Raw genomic sequence first — 24906 nt, forward strand, 5'->3', positions numbered from 1 at the left:
CACTGATTAGTAGAGCTTTGGTCGTGGCGTAGTGATGCCCTGGTGCTTGTTGCTATAGCAGCTGCATGCAATTGCAAGTGATTCACAGCCTGCAGATGCGAGGTCAATGTCTCGGTATAAGCTTAGAGACCTTCACCTTCAATAAAAGCATAGGTCTCCCCAACACAACGCAAACTGACGCGAACACAGAATAAGCAACAGGGAAAATACACATCCAAACCTTAAAGCCGTGCTTCTTGTTCGAAAGCATTTTACTAAAATATTAAACCGGACATTGGCGCTTGATGACAAATAGATTTGCTGCGCAAGAACTATACAAACACGACCCCGAGTTTGGGTCACTTTACCCACAATGCAACGCGACGTCATCAAAACAAAGATGGCAGAAGTCCTCTGACAAAGCCGTCCTCACCTGTAGTTTGGAATTTTAGAAAAAAATGCCAGTAATTGATATGCTTTCACGCGTGTGAGAGCAGTGCTTGCGTGAATTGATTTTATAACAATTCCGACAATCTGAATTTATTCGCTGCAGTAAGTGTACACCGTATTTCACTCTTTAAGCTCTTCAACTTTGAATCAGTGTCCCTGTGTATTTGAATGAATCAATTTATGTGATTGCTGTTCTATGATTGGATTGGAGTGGTGTTGGTAATCAGTTTAAATGAACGCATCAGTCATGTGTCCTCCAAATAATGATATTACCATTTCTAATGATGTAAGAAAGAAAACGACGTTCTTGGCGTATAGATCGACTAAGATGTTTCCATGGGACGCAACTGATCGTTCATAGCTTTTATAAAATGCTCTGCTTGCACAACGGTTGCAGTGCTTTATCGATAAAGAACGGTGGAGGGACTGACTGTGTTTTAACAATTTTATCAACGTTGCTAATGTTATATTCTTGAATGTACCTCGTAAAACACCAACATGTCAGTGCAATGATCCATTGACATATCTTGCTCTGTTCATTATCTATAAATTGCAAAATAAAAGTCACACTGACACCTCACTGGAGTAAGCCGTTTCCATGGAAACTGGAAGGCTATCGGAGCCTTCGTTGTTTTTCCTCATATCAGCAAAGGATGAAGCGCGTGATTGCCAGATACTGTTTATATTATTGAACTCTGTGTCAAAAGTTGGCAAGACGTCTTCCATGGGACAAAGTTTGCTGCCTACTGTAGTAGATTCTAATCAAGAAAGCAGCGCGTGAAATACCTTGCTAATCGAAGCTTTGACTTGATATTTGATAAGATAATTACTCACTGTTAGCTGAGCTGTGGTGAAGAGGTGATTAGCTTGTTTGCTTGTATTTCAGGTAGATACTTGCATGGCGTTTATAATCATTTGTACTTCGAAAATTGTCTATTTATAGAGATAAAATTGATAGAAATATCTACCCCTTTAAAGACACTGAACAGTACAACTAACTTCTTCAAAGCATGTAAAAATTGAGAAAATCAGATGCAAAGAGAACAACTTTTCCTGTTAAATTCAGCCCTCAGCAATCCCTTTACCGGTAGGCTGTGAGTTTGAATGCTGTAGAAATATTATTTGATATTTTTGTTAATGTTTTAAGTTTTCCAGTAAACCAGTCATAAAGACATGTAGTACCTCCACAATAGTGCTGCTTTCAGGTTTGTAACTAAATATAGCTGCATGTGCATGACATTGGAAACTACTGCTTGAAATTTGGACAAATTTTATTGTTGCATGCGTGGCTGTTGGTGCAACCTATAGTCTGAGGCATAAATTAGTGTGACTTTTGTATCCATTGCAAGACTTGAAGGTTGTATTTTTCGTCGTTCTTGCAGAAGTGCAGACAAATATTTTTGCATATTAACAAAAGAAAATTGACGTCATTGCAACCAGTGCTATTCGTTATGGGACCGTCTGAATTGGTGAAAACAAAAGGATCAGTGACAGTGTGGTGCTCAACAATTCAGAACAAAAACCCACCTAAATGCTTTATAGATAGTCATTAAAGGCCTATCAGCCGCAACTTTTTACATCGTTTCCGTCATCTTCAAACTAAATTTAGTTTGTGTACAAAGTGAGTACTGAAGGAGGCATCCACAAGTATCATAGATCTGTAGCTGGAACTGCATGTGTGAGTTGTGTAGAAGATATAAACACATGGATATCCCAATCAAATATGGCAGCCTCCATGCAAATACGCTAAAAAATTGTTTACATGGTGTATATATGTACAAAGTGAAATCACCACAGAAACAATAGGCTGTCATCCATTGGAATACAATGGCACTGGATGTCCTGAGTCACATGTATTCTCTTTTTTCTTTGTAAAATGACCAGGTTTTAAAAATGGCATGAGACTTAAAAAGAATTGACCAGTGCAGTGGCAAATTTACTTGTACATTCTGTCACAAATGTTGTAATGCACTGAAAGGCTACTTCCATCTTGTGTAGAATTCAAAGAATATGACAGAATATTACAAAATAGTTTGATGTCAGTGTATTACAAAGAGATGCAGCTAGTATGTGGGCCATGAAATCAACTAATTATTGTCCATTTTGTACTTTTTGCAGATATGAATGAGAATCTCTGGCTGTGCCTTCCAGACAGCCTCCTCCTCAACATATTCTCCTACCTCTCTTCAGTGGACCTGCTAAGAGCTTGCCAATCATGCAAACACTGGTCGCATGTCGGCCATGATGAGTTCCTGTGGAAGCGACTATTCTTCTTTGAGTTGAAGATAGATAGAAGCCTTCCGCTGAGAAGAGGGTGTAGATCCTATTACAACGAGTACAAGAGGTTGAAATATCACGTACCATGCCAGCAGAGCCAGGTTTTGAAAGAGCATTCGGATCAAGTTCTACACGTCAGTTTTGCCCACAATGGCACCATGTTTGCATCTTCTTCAAAAGACGGCACAGTAAAAGTAAGCTTGTGATGACAGTTTTGCCCAGTTACAAATCAGGAAATATTTTAGGAGCATGTTTTGATCATGAAAAGTGATGTTTATGTATGTGAAATGCAATTTCTCTGTGTGGTGACATGAATTCTTCTGCCACCCTTCCTAGATGGAAGTCCTTGCAATGAAACTGATTCTACAACAGTTTGCATCAAATATTCTTGTAAAATACTGATTTTGATCCTTTTAAACTAATTGTAGTCTGACTACACCTATACTTGGAATATTCTTTGTTAATCATGCGTCAGCTTTAATGATCAAACGCCCCTGGCTACAAACATTTTTATATGTCGACAAGATGTAGTAAATAAATTCAAAAAATATATTTGAAAGAAAATGAGTTACTTTTCAATTTTTACTTTGCTCACTATGCAGGTCTGGTCTGCAAAGTCACCCTGCAAGGTGAAGTACAGCCGAGATATGAAGGCATTGTTTCGATGGCAGTACACCCAATTTTCACAGTTTAACATCTCAGACACTCTGCTGTTGGTTTCTGGAGTTCATTTTGGACCCAACAGTACATCTGGAGAGATTGCTGTCTTTAACATTCATGGTAAGCTTCTTCAGATGGACAACTTTCCAGTTAGTACCTTCAAGCACTCTTGTACCTCAAGTATTTTGTCAGCGCTGCCTTCTGTGTTTGTCCTTCTGACTTCTCTGTGATTCCACATACCACTCGCTCCTTCAGATTTTATGTTCAGTAATTGCTGATAAGAAAATGACTACCCTATACAGATAAGACTACCAATATCCGCACATATACACCTTCATAGACACTCAATATATGCATGTCTGAATAGCTGCCAAGCTGGCAATACTGGAAAGCTTTTTCTGAAGTTCTGAGGTAAGATAAATCATCAAGGCAGTGTAAAGCTTGCATAAATTTCTCAATGCACGGTGGAGGGACCGTGCTCAATGCATACTATTCCTTCAGTTCGATAGAGCCATACCATGTCAGGAAGTTCAGACTGCTATGGTAGAAAGAAAGCAATAAGGAGGGAAAATTTGACTAATGTCGTTCATGATTTGCAAACTTGCAAAAGCAAATTGTAATTTGGCTGATTTATTTGCACCATATTGTGCTTTGTTCTTTCCAGAGGATTTTTCCTTGCAATCCCGAGTGTTGAACAAACCCTATGACACCTTTGGTGCGTGGCTCAACAATCAGTATCTCCTGTCTGGGAACCTCCACTATCTTGGCCACTTCTCATCCTGCTCTGCACTGTGGCTGAACAAAGCCACGCAAGAGGTCGACTCCGAAGATGAGTCGGTGGTGATGAGACTCTTCAAATTCCTCAACATCAACGCAAGTACAATCAGAAACATCATGGTCGCCGACTCCATCAATGTGAATGACGATGCTGATCTGGAGCTCGGGCAGATGTGCGGTCACTATAGCAACAGTGAAACCGAGGAAACTACAAGTTGCGAAAGGAGAAAATTGGATGAAAATCCATCCGAGACTGATGTTTCTGATTTCACTAAGGAAAGTGGTAGCGATGTGCCAGACTCTGAGTGTGAATTTGAAACTCACAGTGACCAGTTGAGATACAGGGACACAGAGGAGAGCAGCGATGGAATTGTAATCAAATTTCCAGAGGGTCAAAGTTCAACTTGTAGCAGCAAACGAGAGGCCAGTGATGTGACAGGTCTAAGTCCTCCATTAAAAGCACGAAAAAGTGAGAAAGTAGATGATAATGCAAAAACAGGAAGCACTGGTGCTTATCTAGATTCTGATGAAACTATTTTTTTCACGGGAACAACAAAAATTGGAGATACACATTTTGATAGAGTGTACTGCAGAGTCAAGATGGCTGAACTCAGATCTAGGCCGCAAGATATTGAAGATGAAACAATGAGGGCACTCATATGCGGAGTGGATGCAGTTCAGCCAAGCGGTAGCCAATCAGAGCAAAGGAGAACTGGTCACCTTGACAGCGCAGGCTTGAAAAGGAGAGAGCAGAACAGAATTGAAGTGGATTCAAACTTACAGAGAGCCGCTTTAAATGCCAGCATTTCAGACAATGAACTGAGGTCGCGAGTCGGTGACCTCGCAAAATCACGATGCAGTTCCAGTGACACTGTATATTCATCTGTCGATTTCACTGGTGTAGCAATGGACAGTTCAGCTAGCGGGGATATCTTACGCAGCTGGGGAAAACATTTCAACTTCAGCAGCACTGACAGTCTTGACGAAGAACCTTCCATCCAATATGCAGATAACAAATCACTAAGAACCAGCACAGAGAATTTATCGTTGGATAGTTCATATGGTGATCTAGACTATGATGATACTTCCAGTGGGAGTAACCATGACAACAAAGAACATAAGAAAAAGAGGAAGCTGTCAACTTCCAGTGGGACACAGAGGTCGAAGTATCTCATCTTTTCAATGGGGACCATAGCGTACACCCCCCACCAGATAGGAATCAAGAGAATAGAACATGGCATGACAAGGAATATGAGAGGGTCACTGGGATCAACCAGGAAACAGATCCAGCATGTCAGGCAGGCCCTTGCTGCCAGGTATCACAGACAGACGGAACACCAACAGGAAGAGCAAGGGGAGGATGGCGATGTCATGGAGGGACAAGCTGTTGGACACCCGGGTATCCAGAGAGATGTGGAGTTTGACAAAGTAGATCATGTTATTGACATCCATGGGCATATCATTGGCATGGCACTCTCACCTGATAACAGGTAAGGAAATAAATAGAGATACACTATACAGATACTGTGACCTTTAACCCCTTCCACCCCAGGTTGGGCATTTGTGTGAACTACCAACTATAGTTAAAATAGTCTGGTGAGGTTGGGGCTTCAATGTAAATTGCAATTACAAATACCTAGTTACAAGCAGCTATATGTATCATGACAGGGTGTTTGGCTTGTCCATACTGTGGGCATATGTTGGTTTTGTGAGTTTATCACATATACAAATATGACACGATTTTACAAATTGAGTTTGCCAATTTGTTTTGCAATCTGATCCAATACTGTTGTAAAATGTACTGGTATTTATTAAATAGTTCACTTGTTGTGTTTTTAAACATACCAGAGATGATGCCTTAAATTCATTCTTGTGCATGGATATCTGCATGCATCACAATGTGCCACTTTCACCAATATGACCGCATGTGTAGTTGACCCATAATATGGTCCCTCTTACCCATGGAATACCATGTGTTGATGACCTCAAGAAATTTCTGGAAATATTTTGAGATTCTCAAATTGATTCCCATGAGTTCAGAAATTGTGAAAAATAATGAGTACAGTAATTTCCACCAAGTCTATTCTTCACATCCTCTGCAGTATAGAGACAATGTATGATGTGATGATAATTACCTATTAGATGCCTATGACTAGGACATTTTCCTCCTGCCAGGTGAGACTATAGGGATAAGACATGCATGCTATGGGTACTCGTTACAGAACAGTAATAGAAATCATTGTACTATGTTTCAGATACCTGTACGTCAACAGTCGGTCGTGGCCAAAGAATTGTGTGATATCAGATCCCTTGAAACCACCACCCATATCCCAGGAGATAGAAATGCATGTGTATGACCTGGTAACCATGACAGAAATCAAAAGGCATTACGGACACAAAGCGTTCTCTTCCAATGAAGAACTCATCTTCATCTTCCTTGATGTCTGTGACCTCTATGTTGCAAGGTAGGTTCACTTAACTCTTTCACCACTGTGGTTTGGCCCAATCCCATTGTTTTCTACAGTAAAGTTGGACCTCTAGAAAGGGAAATGGGGGTGAAGGATTAAAGTTAAAGGGGCATATTTCTTGGTGTGGTACACTTATTCTTGTGTGTTTGTACCCGTCTAATTCACACTTTGCAAGCTTTCCTTTTCCATCCAGGATTATGCCTTTTTAAGGTAGAATGGGCAATTCAAAGTATAAGAGTATTTTTCTGGTCTGCAGCTTCCATTGATTCATTTTGAAGTAATGTGCAGTAAATGACCTTTTCCCTGTCTAATTGTTTTGAAAATCAAAACTTTAATTTTTCTGATAGGGTTAACTCAGGTCATTGTGGCTGCTTTGAATTTCCAAACATCAGTAAATTTTAGGCAGTCTGGTTTTTCTAATCCCACATTTTGGATGGCAACTCTTTTAATTTTGTTTGAGATTGTGAAAGAGAAAGTTTGAGCATAAGTTACAAGCTTTTGATTTTGAGGTATGTAGTATTGACTGCCATGCATAACAAGGATATGATGCCATCTATATGTTGTAATCTTTTAAAACAAAAGAGTTTGTATTTACTAGTGTATAATGATCTGAGCAATAATAAAATTGAATGCACCAAGGTTGTCATTGATAACTTTTGGTGAAATATTGTACGTGGTGTCTTTGAATTCTTTGAGGGAATGCATTGCCATAGTGTGCCGATTTGTAACAAGGTAGGGTCTTGCCTTTCATGTCTTGTGTTCTTGCAGATGAATTTTGTCAAAATTATGAAGTCTAATGCATATTACATCTCCTGCAAGCAGACAGATCATTGATTAACCCTGTCACCACCATGGTTTGACCTAATACTATCATTATCAATGGTGATTATGGACCTGTTTACAGGAAATTAGGGGTGAACAGGTTAACTCAGTTGTTGCTGTGCTTGTTGATATCATCATCAGATATACTTCATTGTGATTCATTTTCTATTTTCATATGGACTGCAAACAGTGGGGCCGAAGACAAGTACGGATACATATGGGACAGATACTATGGAATCCAGCTTGCCAAGCTGCTCCACAGTGATGTGGTCAACTCTGTGGCCTTCAGTCCTAGGGATCAGGAGATGCTAGTCACTGCAAGTGATGATGGGACCTTGAAAGTATGGAGGTCAAAGGCCATGATGGAGCAGTATGAAAGATAACCACATGATAACCACATGATAACCACATGATAACCACATCTGGAAATTTTGTCTGATGAAGGGTCAGTTGAAGAGTGACATTTGCAATACTGGACCATTTGTAGCACCTTTTCTGTAATTCAGAAAAAAACGAGGTTTCTTTCTCCGCAATAAATGTAAAATTCCCAGTCATTAAAAGTATTATCCTCATTGCAATTTATATTGAGAACATGTAAAGTACATAGTGCGTTGTGAAAGAATGATGTAATTACATCGACACAATGAAACAATGAAATCACAAAATGACACATTTTCCACTCAAATTCAACCTTTAATCACCCCTCATTTAACAATGTGTAGTTCCAAACATACCACTGTGATTCAATAGGAACTAACCTAAATGAGAAAGTAGAAGGGGTGTACAGTATTTGAAGTGAGTCGGAGATATGCATGATTCTTATACACAGAGGCTTACTTTTATGTGCATGATACCAGTATTACAGACTCAGATTTTCAAAGTATAACTAACTAACTAAATAAATGTATAAATAAATAAATAAGTAAATAAATGAATTAATGAATTAATGAATGAATGAATAAATGAATACATGCTTTTTACTTTTTCTCGTTATTAAATGAAATCAAGAAATCGGTAAACTTCATTTTAAATTTTGTATGATGAATTTTGAAACTCGTTTCTAGTTTAAACCCAAAAAGTAAGATTTCCAGAGAAAAGACGTGTTTTAGGAGTATGTCATTTGCACTGTATGTGTCATATACATATATGTGGTGTACTGTACAAAGTCAATGTGCAATCATAATTTTAGGAAAAAATTATAGAGAGTACTGTGTTTTTTTGCCAACATCATAGTCATGGACTGTTATAAAAAATATTTTCATCAGGCTTTGGCAAAGTGATTGTTAAAACAAACTTTTTTACCAGTAAAACCTTTAGATTTTGGAATTAGTTTACATCATTGAAATCAAGAGGCTGTACAAGTATTTTTTTTCATTTCAGTGTTAATTATCATTATATGCTATTCCTCTGCTCCACATTGGTGTAAAAGTAATGTAAGCAGTCCAGTTTTTGTTATTGTCTGGAATTTTCATGTTTTTTTTTTAATTAAAAAGTATCTCAAGAACAGCTCAATAATCTTCCACTTCAAAATCTATGCATGAATTTCACTTTAAATTCTGTGGTAAAATACAGAGTATTTTGTTTTAGAATGACATCATTATGTAAATTCAATGAAATGAACACATTATATCTGCCAATCATAATGCCTGACTGACATATTCTTCGACAATCAAATTTGATCGTAACATAGAGAAATGTAAACTCAGATTTGTCAATCATTGATAGTTTATAGTGTCAGCCAAGCTGGTAGGAGGTCTTCATTGCTTTTAGAAACTAAATTGGAATGTTCAAATCAGCCTTTTCACCACACATCAAGTTTAATGATGCTATTAAGTGTTCATCGTTCACTTTTCAAAAGTATTTTCTAGGGTTTATGTTAATTTGAATACCTCAACCAATATAGTAATTACATGAAGAAATGCATATGATAACAGTTTGGAAATACTACTAGTATCAGCTAGGAGTGTTACCCCCTAGACATGAAACACCATAGCTCAGGTCACATGACATGGTGTAAGTTTTTATTTTTTTACAGTTTGACCTTTTGCAGTGGTGTTCTTTCAATCTTCAACCTTTTCACCCACATTTCCCTGTGTAGAAAACAAAACATATGAAATAATGGTAGTGAAATATTTGAAGAATGCCTAGAACTTTAAGCCTGCATTTTTGTGTCAGATGGAAAAGTGAATGCTGCAATTTCTTTCAAGGCTTCTTAATTATTTGCAATGTGAAATTTTCAAATGTGAAATTTATATAAATACAGTATTTCATTCTATCACCCCTGATCTGCTATGAGATATCATAGGGGTCAGCCATTCTGTGACAGTCAGTGCATGGGGTATAGACTGTAAACTATGTATAGATCATAATTCTTACTCACAATACACAAAGCATGCTAAGGGTCCTTCTTATCATATGATGCCACATGCCAAAGTATAGTTTTACATGTCTGTGATAGGCATAATGCTTACAAAATGGTGTGGAGACATTTTTTCTGATTTCTGGTTGAGGTAGATTTTGCATTCTCATGAGGAAATTGTGAATACAGAACACACAACAGAAAGGGAACAGCTGTACCTTAGTTGACAATCATAATTTCTTCATCTTTAATATTGAATGTTTAGATGCAACCACAGGATTAAAAACATGACGTTTCAATCAAATTGTAAACGTGGTAGTAGTTACTTGCTTCACAGGAAATACCACCTGCCTGAATGAATGTCTGTAAAATTCTGACTTTAGCAAAGGCTGTAAGGCCAAAAAAAAAAGAAATGTTTCTGGTCAGGTCTTTCTTTAAAAAATGGTGCGGCGACGTGCATTTTATTTTATTTTATCTTATTTTTTTTTGGCCTCAAGGGAGGGAGGAGGGTCAGTTTCATAGTTTTATCAATATAGTCACATATATACTGTTCATGCAGTCACTGATCATGCCCCCCAAAGAATTTTCTCTTTCTCTTCAGCCATTTTGCTTTGGTGTCAGCCACGGCCGCCAGCCACAAACAGAAAAAAAAGGGTGACGCGCTGTTGTTCAAGTGACGCGCGGGCTGACCAGAAACATTTCTTTTCTTTTTTTTGGCCTAACATACTACATTTTAAAATTCCAAACTTTTTTTTTTGACAAAATATATTACGATATGACAATCACGTGTACATGCAACAATCAGTCATGAACCACAACGTTCATTCTATGTGAAGCATGCAATGAAGTAATACAAATTAAGTTTTAATGCCACCACTAAAAATGGTTAGAAATCTTTTTCCAAGTCAAAATACAGCTGACTGTCAATGATTGTAATTTAAGACAGACAATTTTTACAAATTATCCCAAAGTGACAGCGTTAATTGCTTTGTATTGATTGTTTTATCATATTCACATGTAGCGCCATTGCATTGGTCGTTTATTAGCGTATCAGTGAATTTTTAGATTGACATTTGCTGTTGTTATTTATATGCTATTTTGATCACACGCAAAATATTTACATGCAAATTAACCTTTTATAGTTCAGTATGGATAGAATGTATTATTTAAAAGGCTGACGTCAGATTTACAATAGAGTCAATATCAAAGTTTAGTTGTTGGTTGCAAATATTATGCACAATACTATCCATATAGTGTCTCATCCAATTTTCTTGAAAGAAAAGTGCAGTTTTGATGATCTTTCCTGTAGCTGTTATTACGGTATGGGGAAAGCGATTTTTAATACAATATGTTTACCATTTTACATCTCTGAATTTTAGCCTTTAATGTGTCTGCACTTTCTCGTTCATATTATCAGTTCTTGGGAAAAAAGACAAATCAAGATAAGCTCAGTAGCACACAGGGCTTTTAGCACCAGTCACTAGTAACCTAGGGAGTCATCATGTTTGAGTGAGGGATACATTACATAGCTAGAGGTCCCTTTGAAATACCTTTCAGTCTAGTGTGGAGGGTTTATATTTACTCATGCCAACAAAGAAAAGCACAGAAATTTAACAATCAATGAATAACTTGGTAAAACCAAATCACCGGCGTTATTTTGTAGCCCAAAAGCAATTATTTCAACTGTCAAGAAATCAAGTTTTTACTGTAATGAATATTATTCAAGGCAAACTTTACAAGTATCAGGCCATGTATTTGTCTTTGCTATAATGATCATGTAAGATTTAATTTTGCTGCCTGTTTTTGAGATTAACTGGATGTCTTGAATGAATGAGGGTTTGTTGAAGTTCATAGCAATTATGAATCATATTTACCCAGCTAAAATGTAATTACATGTATTCTGCTAGCCTATAGTATTGGATAAACATGATGATGATGATAAAGTATTTTGATGTTTATTAAATAAACGGTAAACAATTTTACTTCTGTGTCTTTTTTTGTGTGAAAGTCATGATGTAAAAAATACAGTGGAAGGCAGGGATGATATAGGGGCCTCAAGCTTGATAATGAACAAGTAAACACGAATGCAAACAAATAAGTGGACAAACAATGAACAGACAAAAGAAAGAAGATTTAAAGAGACAAAAGACTAGTAAAACAAATAAACAATCAGACAGACTGGCTGAAAACATACATGACAATTATATACCTCTATCCCATCTATGTTTCACGACGCAACAGAATAATTTTGGTCTGGCTAATTGTCTATCACTTGCGTGGTGATTATGTTTGCTGATCGGAAGTTTTCACAATTACTCCACTATACATGTTTGTCATATTTTCCAGCTGGTCTGTTTGTGTGTTTGTATTTTTTTTGTCTTTTTGTTTTTTACTGGCTTATTGTATTTTTATTTCTCTATATTTTCCTTTGTTCTTGTGCTTTTTGTCAGATTTTTTGCTTGTTCACCTCAGAGGCCTGTAAGGAATTCTACAAATGAAAGTTTTCCTGAAATTATTTTGACTATTATTTTCAGGTTATATTCTCAAAGTATTTGCCTGACCTCAAATCTTGTATAGTCGTCAGAAAAATTAGATGTCAGTTTCATTTTCAAAACGTTTCGAAAACGAATTTTCTCTGTGGCTTCGAGCCTGTGCAATAGTACAGGTTAGTGCGTAAAGCCAGTATGTCCAAGAGGTCGTCTCGTCACGTGACCACTTCCAAACATGCTAGTTCCCAGCGTGCACTGCAGCAGACCCAACGCCATGTTTTAATTTTCGTAACGCTCGAAAAACCGCCGAAATCGCCGCTCTTACTTCGGTCTGTATTGTTGAACTCAAACTTCAGAGTTACCGAACGATTGGAAGGTAAGTCAAAAAGGAATGAGAATGTGGTTCTCAGAAGGTGATCACAGGAAGTGTTACTTAAAGCCATCGGATTTTCTCCCTCATCCATTTCAGTTCCTAATCCTATGTCAAGTTCGTGTTCACGGCGTTCTTCGCGACAGGGAAGACCGGATATTTGAAATATTTCAGCGATATGAACTGATGCTTCTCGTTGCATTGTCTGACAAACGCTCGTTATCTAATTTGTTTTCCCGGATACCACCGTATAACACAGGATATTGTTCATGTGTACTGGTCCCTCTCAGTTATTACGATTATTGGAGTAGACATCACGTGCCACGCTGAAGCCCTTCAATACTCGTCGAACGTTGAATGTTGCCTTTTGTAAGATCAAGAGTCTTTGAACGTCACGTTAGTAAATTTGTGGATGCCACGCGGTGACACTAAGTGGTAGTGTTGTTTTTCTGTAAATGTTGCTCGTATCTATTTACTGCTGCGTAGTTCGTACGAAGAAGATATGCTATCAGTAACTAATAAAAAATATGTAAAAATATAACGTCTTCCCGAGGGCACAATTATTTGTATGTCTGAGCTCCATACATGATTAGAACTAGGTATTTCAATAACAGTCCTTCTATAGGAAGGAAAGGAACAATTGTCAACGCAAGTGAGTATGAATGATTTGAAAACAGATCTGTCAAGGGGTAAAGAGGTCGAGTTGAGGCGGGTAGAGGTGAGAATAGGGTCGTTTTGTCCAGTAACCAATTCTGCCCAAGCCAATACACAAAGCATGGAGATAGTCTACTACCTCCATGCACAAAGTAAGTTAGTTTTAACAGACAGAAGAAATGAGATTACGATTCTTTGGTTTTGAAAAGGTTTATCTTAACTATTCAAGGGTATTTTCACCCAGATGGATGATTCCACTCAACCCAAAGGGCAACCCAAGAGAAATGACAAGAAGAATAATGTATTGCCGATATGGGGCAATGAGAAGACCATGAACTTGAATCCACTGATTTTAACCAATATCCAGTCATCCCCGTACTTCAAGAATGAACTCTTCAAATTGAAGACATACCATGAAGTTATTGATGAAATCTACTACAAGGTGAGTGGAAGGTCAGTGCCCATGAAGTTTCTATATAATTTTTCTCCTTTCTTTCTGAGTGTGAAACTTGATAGACTGTAATATTACTGAAGGAAATCTACCAACGGTTATGAGGCATTGATGAATATCATTTTCTGAGTATCTCCGGCTTTTATCATTTCTAAGAGGATACTCTAGTCACCTATAAATTTAAATGAAATCAGATACAAAGGTGGCCACATTTCCAATTCACTTATTCTATCATTGTCTCTTTTACTATTAATTGCCACAAGAGAGGTAGTCAACAGGGAATGGCCAAGAGTAGAGATGACATCATGTCACCATTCCTACATTTTATTAGTCCCCGCGGACGAAGTCTGGCGGGGACTTATAGATTGGGTCCCGTCCGTGTGTCCGTCCGTCCGTCCGTCCGTCCGTCATCAACAGTTTCTCAGACACTGCCAAACCAATTTTGTTCAAACTTGGCACAAAGGCATAGCACTATGACCTACAGATGCACATCGATTTATTTTGCGATACGATCCAATATGGCCGCCAGGCGACCATTTTATTATGATTTTTTCATATACAGAGCCATAACTCAGGCATGTTTCAACCGATTTTATTCAAAGTTGGTACAAGGACAATGACCAATGTCATACATATGCACATTGATTTGTTTTGTGATACGATCCAATATGGCCGCCAGGGGGCCATTTTGTTTCGATTTTTTCATGTACAGTGCCATAACTCAGGCATATCTCAACCGATTTTATTCAAACTTGGTACAAGGACATTGACCTATGTCATATATATGCATGTCGATTTGTTTTGTGATACGAACCAATATGGCCACCAGGCGGCCATTTTATTACGATTTTTTCATGTACAGCGCCATAACTCAGACATGTTTCAACAGATTTTATTCAAAGTTGGTACAAGGACATTTACCAATGTCATATATATGCATGTGGATTTGTTTTGTGATATGATCCAATATGGCCGCCAGGCGGCCATTTTGTTATGATTTTTTCGTGTACAAAGCCATAATTCAGGCATATCTCAACTGATTTTATTCAAAGTTGGTACAAGGACATTGACCTATCTTATACTTATGCACATTGAATTGTTTTGTGATACGATCCAATATGGCCGCCTTGTGGCCATTTTTTTTACGACTTTCCATGTCCTGAACAATAACTCAGACATGTATCAAGCAAATTTATTCAAAGTTGGTACAAGGACATTGACTTATAGTATACATAAGTACATTGATTTGTTTCTCGATATGGTCTGATATGGCCACATGGTAGCAATTTTGTTATGTTTTTTTTTCATGTCGAGAGCCATAACTCTAGCAAGTCTCAACTGATTTTATTCAAAGTTTGTACCTGGACATTGACTTATGTAATACATATACTATTGATTTTTTAAACAGTAAGATCAAATATCGCTGCGTGGCGGCAAATTTGTTACGATTTTCTCATGTACTGAGCCATAACTCAGACATACCGGTATTTCCACCAGTATCATTCAAAGTTGGTACAAGGACATTGACCTATTTCATACATGCTCGTCAGTTGTTTCACGTCATGTAGCAGTATCATGTCAATTATTGAAGTTTCATAATTAGGTTGATATGTCAGAAATACTGCATCAAATTTCATGAAACTTTGTACAGATGTTAAGCTCACATTGCTTTAACAGTGAAAAAGACATTTATCAGTGTCATTTTAATTAATTTGTAATTGCATATGTAATGAACTTTCCTAATTAGAGTGATATATCCACAAATACAACGTCAAATTTGATGAAACTTGATACAGATGTTGATCTCATAGTGTTGTAAATACTACATTAAACTTTATGAAATATGGTACCGGTTATCTATTAGTGTTAGGATAGAATGAAAAAATGTTTTGCAACATATCCTGTCAACTAATTCCCAGTTGACTCATTAAATGACCTTTAGGATAGTGGCCTACATTGGTTTTATGTTTTTCATCACCATGGAACTCATTCTTGGCCATTGAGTGCCATCTGTATCAAAGTATTTTTATCACAGAACCTGTAATCAAAGTACCCATTAGCAAGCGGGGACTGGGTCATCAACGATGACTTGTTTTAATCAAATTGGTCACCATCATCTATCTGAAGAAGACAAGGAATTGAATTGGTTCAAACTCCAGCTCAGAAAATGAGCATCATTGATTAGGAGGTCATCGGTTTCCTTGTCAGGCCTGTTTGTTTCTCATCTAGGCATAGACACATGAAGAATATTTTGTTAAAAATCTCAATGATAAATAATTGTTGTGTAATATGATTTACAATGGTGAACAGAACTGTTTGTCAAAATCTCAGCCTACAATTGTTTCTACATCACCAGCACAGGTGTTTGCAGCATATATCATGACATGTTAGGGCATCACTTTTGTTTGATACACATCGTTCATCAATCCCTTTACTTTTTGCAGGTGGCTCACTTAGAACCATGGGAGAAAGGAAGCAGACAAACAGCTGGGCAGACTGGAATGTGTGGAGGGGTAAGTAATAATAATAATAATAATATTTATTTCTTGAAAAAAACACTTTCCATGTAAACACATCTCAAAGTGCTGTACATAACTTGATAAAAAGTGAAAAGGCATTTAAAATGTATGATATAAAAAGTTTAAGGTTTGATTTAAAAATGTTAAAATTCTCACTGCAACGGAGTAAAATAGGCAGCCTGTTCCACAACCTTGGAGCACTTGTAGAAAATGACCTGTCTCCATAAAAAGCCGTGTTAACAATAGGCTGATAAAGTGTATAAGCTCCATCTGTAAAAGAGCGAAGAGTGCGGCCAGAAGAGCGAATTTGTAAAAGCTCTCTTAGGTACGGAGGAGCCATATTATTTAAAACTTTGTAAGTCAAACAAATTATTTAAATTCAACCCGTTTCTCTATAGGAAGCCAGTGCAATCTCTTAAGTAATAGTGTAACATGTTCTGTTTTCCTTGTTTTAGTGATTAATCGTGCAGCGGCATTCTGAATAGCCTGTAACTTATTAATTTGATAATTTGGCAGTCCATAAAGAAGACTGTTACAGTAGTCAAGCCTTGAAGTAACAAAAGCGTGGACTAATTTTTCTGTTGATCCCTGGTCTAAAATATTTCGGATTTTACTAATCCTCCATAAAGCAAAAGACGCTGTTTTACACAAATTTGCAACATGGTATGTCATGGTCATTGAAGCATCAAATGTGACACCAAGGTCATACACTGTAGATGATGAATGTACACTGACACCCCCGACTTGTACATCGCACTCTCGTGGATGGTTACCATTACCAAACTTAGAGGAGAATCTTATAACCTCAGTCTTACTGTCATTAAGTACAAGCATGTTATCATGCATCCACTGACGAATCTGACTGACACAGTTTTTTCACCAATCTTTTCACCACAGTCCTATTAAGAAAAATTCAACTTACCATTATGGAGTAGATGATTGGTGAAATCAGTCATTGTGGCATGTTGACCTGATACTTTCTTTTACACCAACACTACAGTTTGTTTCACCAGGCTAACCATGCTTGCCATTGACTCACAAACGTTTCCTCTCATACTTGAACATTGAATACCCAACTGGTTCAAGGCTAATGTAATGAAATTTCCAGAAATTCTGAAATCCATTCCAAGAGAGTGATTTAGAGGGCAAACTGCACCATTGATGTTGCGATTGATGTCAGACTTTGAAAGTAGACTTTTGCGATTAATATGAAGTATTAATCTCTTTCAGGTAAGGGGAGTTGGAACTGGTGGTATTGTGTCGTCAGCCTTCTGCCTGCTGTACAAGCTCTTTACTCTGAAGTTAACCCGCAAACAGGTGAACGGTATCATAACACACGTAGATTCTCCTTACATCAGGGCTTTAGGATTCATGTATATCAGGTGCGTATTTAGGTCAGGGGTGTCCTTAAAAGCAAGCACATGACAACCCTCTCAGCATAGGAGATCTGTACATGAACCGGGCTCTCACTCACAGACCTTGTTGGTATGTACAAAATGAAAAGTCAGTTCAAAAAGTGACTAGAAAATATTACTCTAGCGGCAATTGTTGTTTTACATTGTCTTGCAGTTTGTACATGTATACTTCAAAAGCTGCCACTTCTTTTAAAGCTGAAAGGTGGAGAAGCTCTGTTAACGTGTATGCCTTACAATGGAGAATTACAATATCATTGCATTTTCAAAGAGATGTTACTTGTTGAAAAGTGAAGTACATAATCGTTGTATCTTTTGCCATACTAATAAACTCTTGGTTAAATTTTCTTTGGTGTACAGGTTCACTCAGCCGCCTCCAGACCTATGGGATTGGTACGAAGAGTATTTAGATGACGAAGAGGTAGGCTATGACAAGAAAATGGGTTTTGCTATTGTGTGCTGTCTGTTATGAGTTTTTCTGTGATGCAAGGAATTTGTCTTTTTCATAGAATGTACGCCAAGGACTTATCCAATAATGAATCCCTGAAACTAATAGGAAAAGCCCGTAAATGTGTTAAATTGAGAGAATTGTTACGCACTGTTTCTCACCTCAGTTCAGTACAGGGTAAAGATCTGTAATTTTGTTTTCACGGGAAGTACAACAAGCCATTTTCTGTGTTTATGCCAAGGCATACAATGTTTCTGCTGTTGACTTCTGAGGACAGCACCAGTCAGAATGATAACCATCCTTCAGAGGGTGTTTGCTTGAATGGGAAATAGCCATGAAACATCAGACTCCAAGATTTACGTCTTGAAACTATCCATTTTTACTCTATTTTACTGTTTCTTGGCACCATTGCAGGGTCAAATCTTTTCCATTTGCTCATAATTATAAAGTTAAACTTTGTAATCCTTTCTGATCAAAGGCCAAGTTTTCATCGGTGACTGTGAATGAGAAATGCTTCTGACAGTTTTCTTCACGATTTTTCCCATACAGGAACTGGATGTCAAGGCAGGTTCAGGGTGTATTATGACCATCGGTGAAATGCTCAGATGTTTTCTGACAAAGCTGGAATGGTTCTCAACACTATTTCCAAGAATACCTGTCCCAATAATGAAGGCAAGTGATCTGAATCCAAAAAAGGAGCCATATAACTATACATCTCTGTTGTCAAAAAGTAGTTTGCCATCTTATGCCTGTGGATTATTTGTTCTCTGTTAGAATGGCACTTTTCATCAGTGTTTTCTATAGAAAGTCATTATGCAAGTTTGTTTTCTTGCTGTCAGTCTCAGAGAACCAAAGCAGAAATACATTTTCAGGTACAGTACCTTCCAAAAGCATGTCATGTGCATATAATCTTATACTATCTTGCCCTGTTGCTGCTCATAGCTGATCTTCACACTTCCATTTTCACACTAGGACATTGAGCGCCGTATGCCACCCAGGAAGCAACCTGTTGCTGTAGACAAAGTCAAGGAGCACGTACCAGTTGAGGAGGTGTCCTGGGGTGAGGCAGAGAGAGTAGCATCAAGAGATAGAGAGAGGAAACACCCAAGCAGAGAGCGTGACAGAGATCGTGATAAAGACCGAGACCGTGATAGAGACAGAGACCGTGATAGAGACAGAGACCGTGATAGAGACAGAGATATCAGGAGGAGGCAGAGCAGGTATGCATGATGTATGTCCATCTATCTATTATTTACCACACATTTGAAGGAATGCATGGATTAGAATTTCATACTATGGAAAATCAGATATTTTTTATTTTAATCAGAAAATGTTCAGTCAAAAGAGGTTGTTGTAAATGCTATTTTGATGATGTTTCCTATGATGCTTAACAAAGTGGAGTCGCATGAATTTTTAGTCCCCACTAATTGAAGCTGAAAAATTTGAGTTGGTGCTCAGAAACTTGTAATATAGTAGATAAATCAGATAACTTCAAATTGTGATGAAATCTGAGTTTTTTATCAAAACTTCATGCAAATCTTACATTTTTCACTTTCACCTGGATCTGCCACAAGGTCACTTTTCCGTAATCTCTGACTTACATATGATTGTCATTGATTATTATGTTGGGGCTAATCTTGCTGATGTTGTTATTGTAGGTTTAAGACCTTGTCATTGATTGAATAAAACTGACAATAGTGCCTGTTTGTATGAACATGAACACTACCATCTATATTTCTCCATTAAGGTAATATGCACCTCGAAAGTGAAAGACTTAAACTTTTGCTCTAACTTTCCTCAAGGAATCTTTCAATCATTCTCTTTCAAAATCAAGAATAAAAATAGGGGGTCACCGTGCAAATTTTGGCACTAGAGAAACAAATAACCCAAGATTTACCGATATTAGAAATTCAAAATGACCGCCATCCCTGTGTTAACTCTATGGCGAAAAATAAAAATTTTCGAATTTCAAAAAACTCGGCCGGTGAAAAGTTTTCTTTCACCAAGAGCTTTAAAATGAACACCCACATGTGGTATATCAGAAGAGAATTGTAAAAGTTTTAGAGTCCGAATGTCTGTCCCCGAGGTGCGTTCTACCTTAATGTACCATGGCTGTGTGCAAACATAATGACAACAGCAACTTTAACACATATAAGTAACAGTCCTATACTTCCCTTTACCCCAGTACTTTCAAATCAAGTCACATTTTACCATTGTGTTTGTAAACTTTAATAATTTATAGTACAGTACCTACAGACATATATCATATCCCAAATCATCACTCGGACTTCATATTACGGCTTTTCAACCTTTGTAGGTTGAAGTTGTTCATATACCCAACTATCGCACAAAGTTAGCTAAACTAATTCTGTTTATAATTGGTACATCAACAGCACACACACACATCAACATGATGTTAATCCTTTCTCAGCTATTTCCCGCATATGTTTTGATCAAACTCACTTCACTGTGCTTTCAGTCAATGGTTTCCAAATTTATTAACAAAGTGGGGACTATGTCATTTACAGTGACCAATTTATCAAGAATCTTATTTTGCAAAGTAAGCGTTTTGTGTGCCATCCTATAAGTAAGTGTTTTGCTTGATTTCCAGGTCACCAATAAGACGACGTGATGAATCACATCGGAGTCGATCACATGATCATAGGGACTCTCGGGGCAGAGAGAGCCGCAGAAGTCCCGAAAATTACAGATCCAGAAGGAAGGAAGACTCAGACTTTGCCTCTGCACTGGAAAGGGAGAGAGAGCGACAGAAGCGCGACCAGGAAAGGGACAGGCGGCGTAGTCGTAGTCCGGTCAGAAGTCACGACAGGAGACGCAGTCGGAGTAGAGATCGAGAAAGAAAGAGACACAGAAGTCGGAGTCAGGAAAGAAGCCACAAAATCAAGGAAAGCAGCAGGAATAGGGAAAAGAGAAGCCGCAGTCGAGATAGACATGACAGAGAAAAACACAGAGAGAAACACAGGGATTCTGAGAGGAAGAAGGACAAAGGTGATGAAAGTAGAAAGTCCTCGTCAAAATCAAAAGAACACAAGAGAAATAGGAGTCGCAGCACTAGCCAAGAAAGACACAAGTCAAAGCACAACAGTGAACATAGGAAGAAAAGTCGCCATGACAGGTACTCTGAAAGTCCAGAAACATTTAATTCTGAAGAGAGGTGATCAAGTTCCCCAATTAGTTCTTGGTGTATGTTTTAATTGTGTGATTATTAACATTTTGTACGAACAATATATATGTTGGGAGGGGAGAATTTGGTAGGAAAGGGTTAGGTATTTTTAAGTTCCTCTTTTTTGTCCTGTTTCATAAGTCCCAACCTTGACATCTTCCATATGCATTACGTGTACATGTGTGTAGGTACGGAGAGAGCTGTCTTGTGTTACCTTTTATTCACTGTTGCCAAGTTGCTGATCAAGAAAAGAAACTAAGCATATATTGACTGTATTGAAAGGTGGATTAATATTATTGTTCTGAGTTTCAATTAGATACAATACCACTGGTTCTATGGACTGCCTGGGTGTTACCCCATATTGTTTTAGGACCCTGCTGGTTCTATGGACTGCCTGGGTGTTACCCCATATTGTTTTAGGACCCTGTTGCTCAGACAATTGATCACAATAAAAATGTAAACTTGACAGGACCTGGATATACATACAATCAAGAGATGGAGTCAGGATAATTGGTGTTTCATCACACACAAGTATTAAGCTTGGCTTTCATATTCCAAAGCTGGAAGTAACAATTTTTTGAATGATGCAGATTTTTAGGCTTCACAAAAAGTTTACATATATCAACATTGCTAGTGATTTGAAAAACCTACAACATCTCTTGTACCATATATTTATTTGACATAAACTGCCATACAAGTGTCTTACAAATGTGATAAATATACTGAAAAATAGCTTAGTAGTCTGCCAAAGATACAGATTCATTAGTCCATGCACGCTTACTGAGTCAGATTTATGGTACTTTTCATATATTTTTGTTTGATTGAATAATTTTTATTTTATGATATCCTTCGAACTTATGTAAATACAGATTCTTGTATTTTGAATCTTATATGTGGACTGACAGATAAGTGGACAGACAAAAACCGTGCGTTCTGCATCATGTCAGCCAAGTGTCTTAAAAAAATGTGTAGTGTTTGTAGACAAAGTGCATTGTAGTTGAGTTTGTAAAATTCTGTTGCAGGACTATTTCATATCTCAGACAATTCCAAAAAATCCAATCTTTCAAACTGGGCATTGCATAATGGATTTCATGCTTATACATGTAACTTGTGCTTTCAGTGAAATAACATCACCAGTGTCACTTCAGTGTGATTTTTCAACTTATGTAACTGAATTTTCACTACAGCTATATGTCTTCTCACTGCATTATTCAGAAGCTGTACTCTGTGGCCGTAGGTTAGTTTGGCATGGCTGTGGATCGATATTCAGCAAAACCACTGCAGACAACAAAAACACTGACTTTCGCCAGTGCAACCACTGCAGACGATGTACACTTGCTTGATGTGTAGTTATTTCACCTCGTAATGCAACATAAATATTGTTTGCTTTCTTGAGTCAAGACACTGCTCGGTCAAATGGAGAAGTACATCATTGTATGGAATTACCCTTGCCTTTGCCAAGGACCTTCCCTCGGCTGGAGAAAACATTGTCACTTCCACATTTTATGTAGAGTTGAAAGGGTCAGGAATGGTGGAAAGGTTTCAAAGAAGTTTGTGAACACTATTGTTCCAGAAAATATCATTTGTACTTCGATTTGATGTGTGCCTTTGTACCAAGTTTTGCAAGTTTCTGTCAGGGCTGTAAACTCATATCCTTGCATGTAAGTTGGATCAATACAATGCAAGCCTTTCATATGAACACATTTAAACCTTTTCCTGCCAAGTCCATATTTCACCACCAGGTCAAGATGGTTAAAATTAATGAAACACAACGTATTCCATATGATGTATTTTAACATAATACTGTACATTTGAAGGCTGTTGAAAACTTAATACTGTAAAGTTGATTTTTTTTGGACAAAAGATGCTATAACATACCAAGCCAAGTCGGTGAAAATACGTCATGTTTTGGCTCAATACTGCTTTTTACTGACTTGGCTGATGGGGAAGGGATACAGTTATTACTGTCTGGCAGGAAAAGATTTAAATAATACTATGTGCCAATAAAAAATAGTTCAAGTGCATTATGGGTAATTTTTTTTTCGTCACCAAGCAATAGGTGTTCAGAATTTCTGTAATATGATGTCAGTTGTGTTCATATATAAAATCCATCATGTGTACAATTTTGTATTAATATAGTAATGTTCCCTTAAAATTTTGTTCATTACCAGCGTACATGAAAGGGAGAAAGTGACTACCGGTATATTTGTTGTGATTCTAATGTCTTGTATCTATTGGATATGTTTAGTACATATTAGACGTCATCACAACTTACTTTCATTTCTGTTTTGCTTGTACGATAACCATGGCTGGGTCAACTTGTTTGTTTAGGTTCAAAGTACACTTTCATTATACTATGCCCTTTGTGCACAAAAACTGAATAGTTTTCCAAGTAATATTTCCAGAGTACATCCATCCAAATGTACATTGAATACTTACAAAATAGCTTAAAAAGGGAATTCAAATGGACCATGGTATAAACAAAACCATGTGAGCAAAGGTGCTTTGCAATATGTGTATTTCCATACGCGTTTGTCCACATGGTTTTGCATGGTAAAGTTTGTAGCCATTGTATATCAGTACTGGGTAGTGTTATCCGATTTCAGTCAGATTACCAGGCCATTCATTGCACCTTGTTCTCATCTCCATATGTTAAGTAACTGCAAATAATATACCTCTGTTTTAAGAGGCCTGGATATTATTTTATGAAGTAGCAATTTTGAAAATACTGACATATAGTGCCCTCTGTTTAAACAGTCTCATGTAAGTACAGGCACAATCATTAATTACTGTCCACAAGTTACGTGTAATGTGAAAAATATTTGTGTCAAAGGGATGCCCTTGTGAGAGTGTCCCAGATGTATCAAATTGACTTGGAGATCACACTGCATCCTAAGGCAGATATACATATGAATGTGAATTTGACCTTTGGTTACTACTTCAGTTTTGCAACACCAAACTTGAAAGGTCTTGCTAATTATGTGCACTAGACAGATTTAGATAATTGTGGAAAGTTGATCTCAAGAGAATATGAAGAAAAAAAACACTCATTGTGTTGAGAAAATTATTGATGCTTGATACTGTTATTTTAGTATGTAATATAGTGAACCATGTCAAAACATAGAACTATTTTGATACACTTGTTCTTAAAGGCCACATAAACCTGTGGTTTCAATAAAAGATGGCCATTTCATTTATCATTCATGTTCTTTGCTAGTCTTTTGGCCAATTTTCATCTTTTGTCAATGTAAAGTATGCTTCCATTGGTAAATAAACATGTCTTGTCAATTTCATAAGTTGTGTTCAGTGTGTACAAGTTTTTTCGATGGTGGTCAGTGGAAGTTGTTTTCTTTCATTCCTGAAAGTTTATGATTATCATCTTGTTTTACAATTCCCATGCAAATTGTAAAGCAAATGTTAGTAAAAATTGCTGCTTTTTCAGAAATTATTTATCTGATTGGAAACTGAATAAACATGTAGAGAGAAATTGTGTGAATGCTGTAGGAACTCCAAAAATGAGTTGTCGGAACTTTGGATGAGATGATGAAAACTGCAGACCCATTGTAGCATACCCTTCTGGAGCTCTT

The 24906-nt window shown here is 37.4% G+C and overlaps 2 protein-coding genes across 5 annotated transcripts; both read left to right on the forward strand.

Moving 5' to 3' along the window:
- Positions 1-357: 357 nt before the first annotated feature.
- LOC139152462 (F-box/WD repeat-containing protein 5-like) lies at positions 358-11774 on the forward strand. The gene is made up of 6 exons (XM_070725579.1): positions 358-531; positions 2548-2900; positions 3309-3486; positions 4031-5633; positions 6399-6608; positions 7624-11774. Exons 2-6 carry the CDS (start codon positions 2550-2552, stop codon positions 7814-7816), a joined length of 2535 nt encoding a protein of 844 aa, XP_070581680.1. The 5' UTR covers positions 358-531; positions 2548-2549; the 3' UTR covers positions 7817-11774.
- Positions 11775-12518: 744 nt separating this feature from the next.
- Positions 12519-24615, forward strand: LOC139152463 (pre-mRNA-splicing factor 38B-like). 4 transcript variants are annotated; one of them, XM_070725581.1, is made up of 8 exons: positions 12519-12657; positions 13550-13747; positions 16201-16269; positions 17506-17657; positions 18048-18108; positions 18685-18807; positions 19108-19355; positions 20747-24615. In XM_070725581.1, exons 2-8 carry the CDS (start codon positions 13550-13552, stop codon positions 21312-21314), a joined length of 1419 nt encoding a protein of 472 aa, XP_070581682.1. In that variant the 5' UTR covers positions 12519-12657; the 3' UTR covers positions 21315-24615. The 4 variants fall into 4 exon arrangements, with proteins under 4 accessions (XP_070581682.1, XP_070581683.1, XP_070581684.1 ...); XM_070725582.1 differs by having other exon boundaries at positions 12529-12657; positions 13535-13747; XM_070725583.1 differs by having other exon boundaries at positions 12533-12657; positions 13535-13758.
- The last annotated feature ends 291 nt before the right edge of the window (positions 24616-24906 follow it).

The sequence above is a fragment of the Ptychodera flava genome, chromosome 16, assembly GCF_041260155.1.
Source record: "Ptychodera flava strain L36383 chromosome 16, AS_Pfla_20210202, whole genome shotgun sequence".
NCBI lineage: Eukaryota > Metazoa > Hemichordata > Enteropneusta > Ptychoderidae > Ptychodera > Ptychodera flava.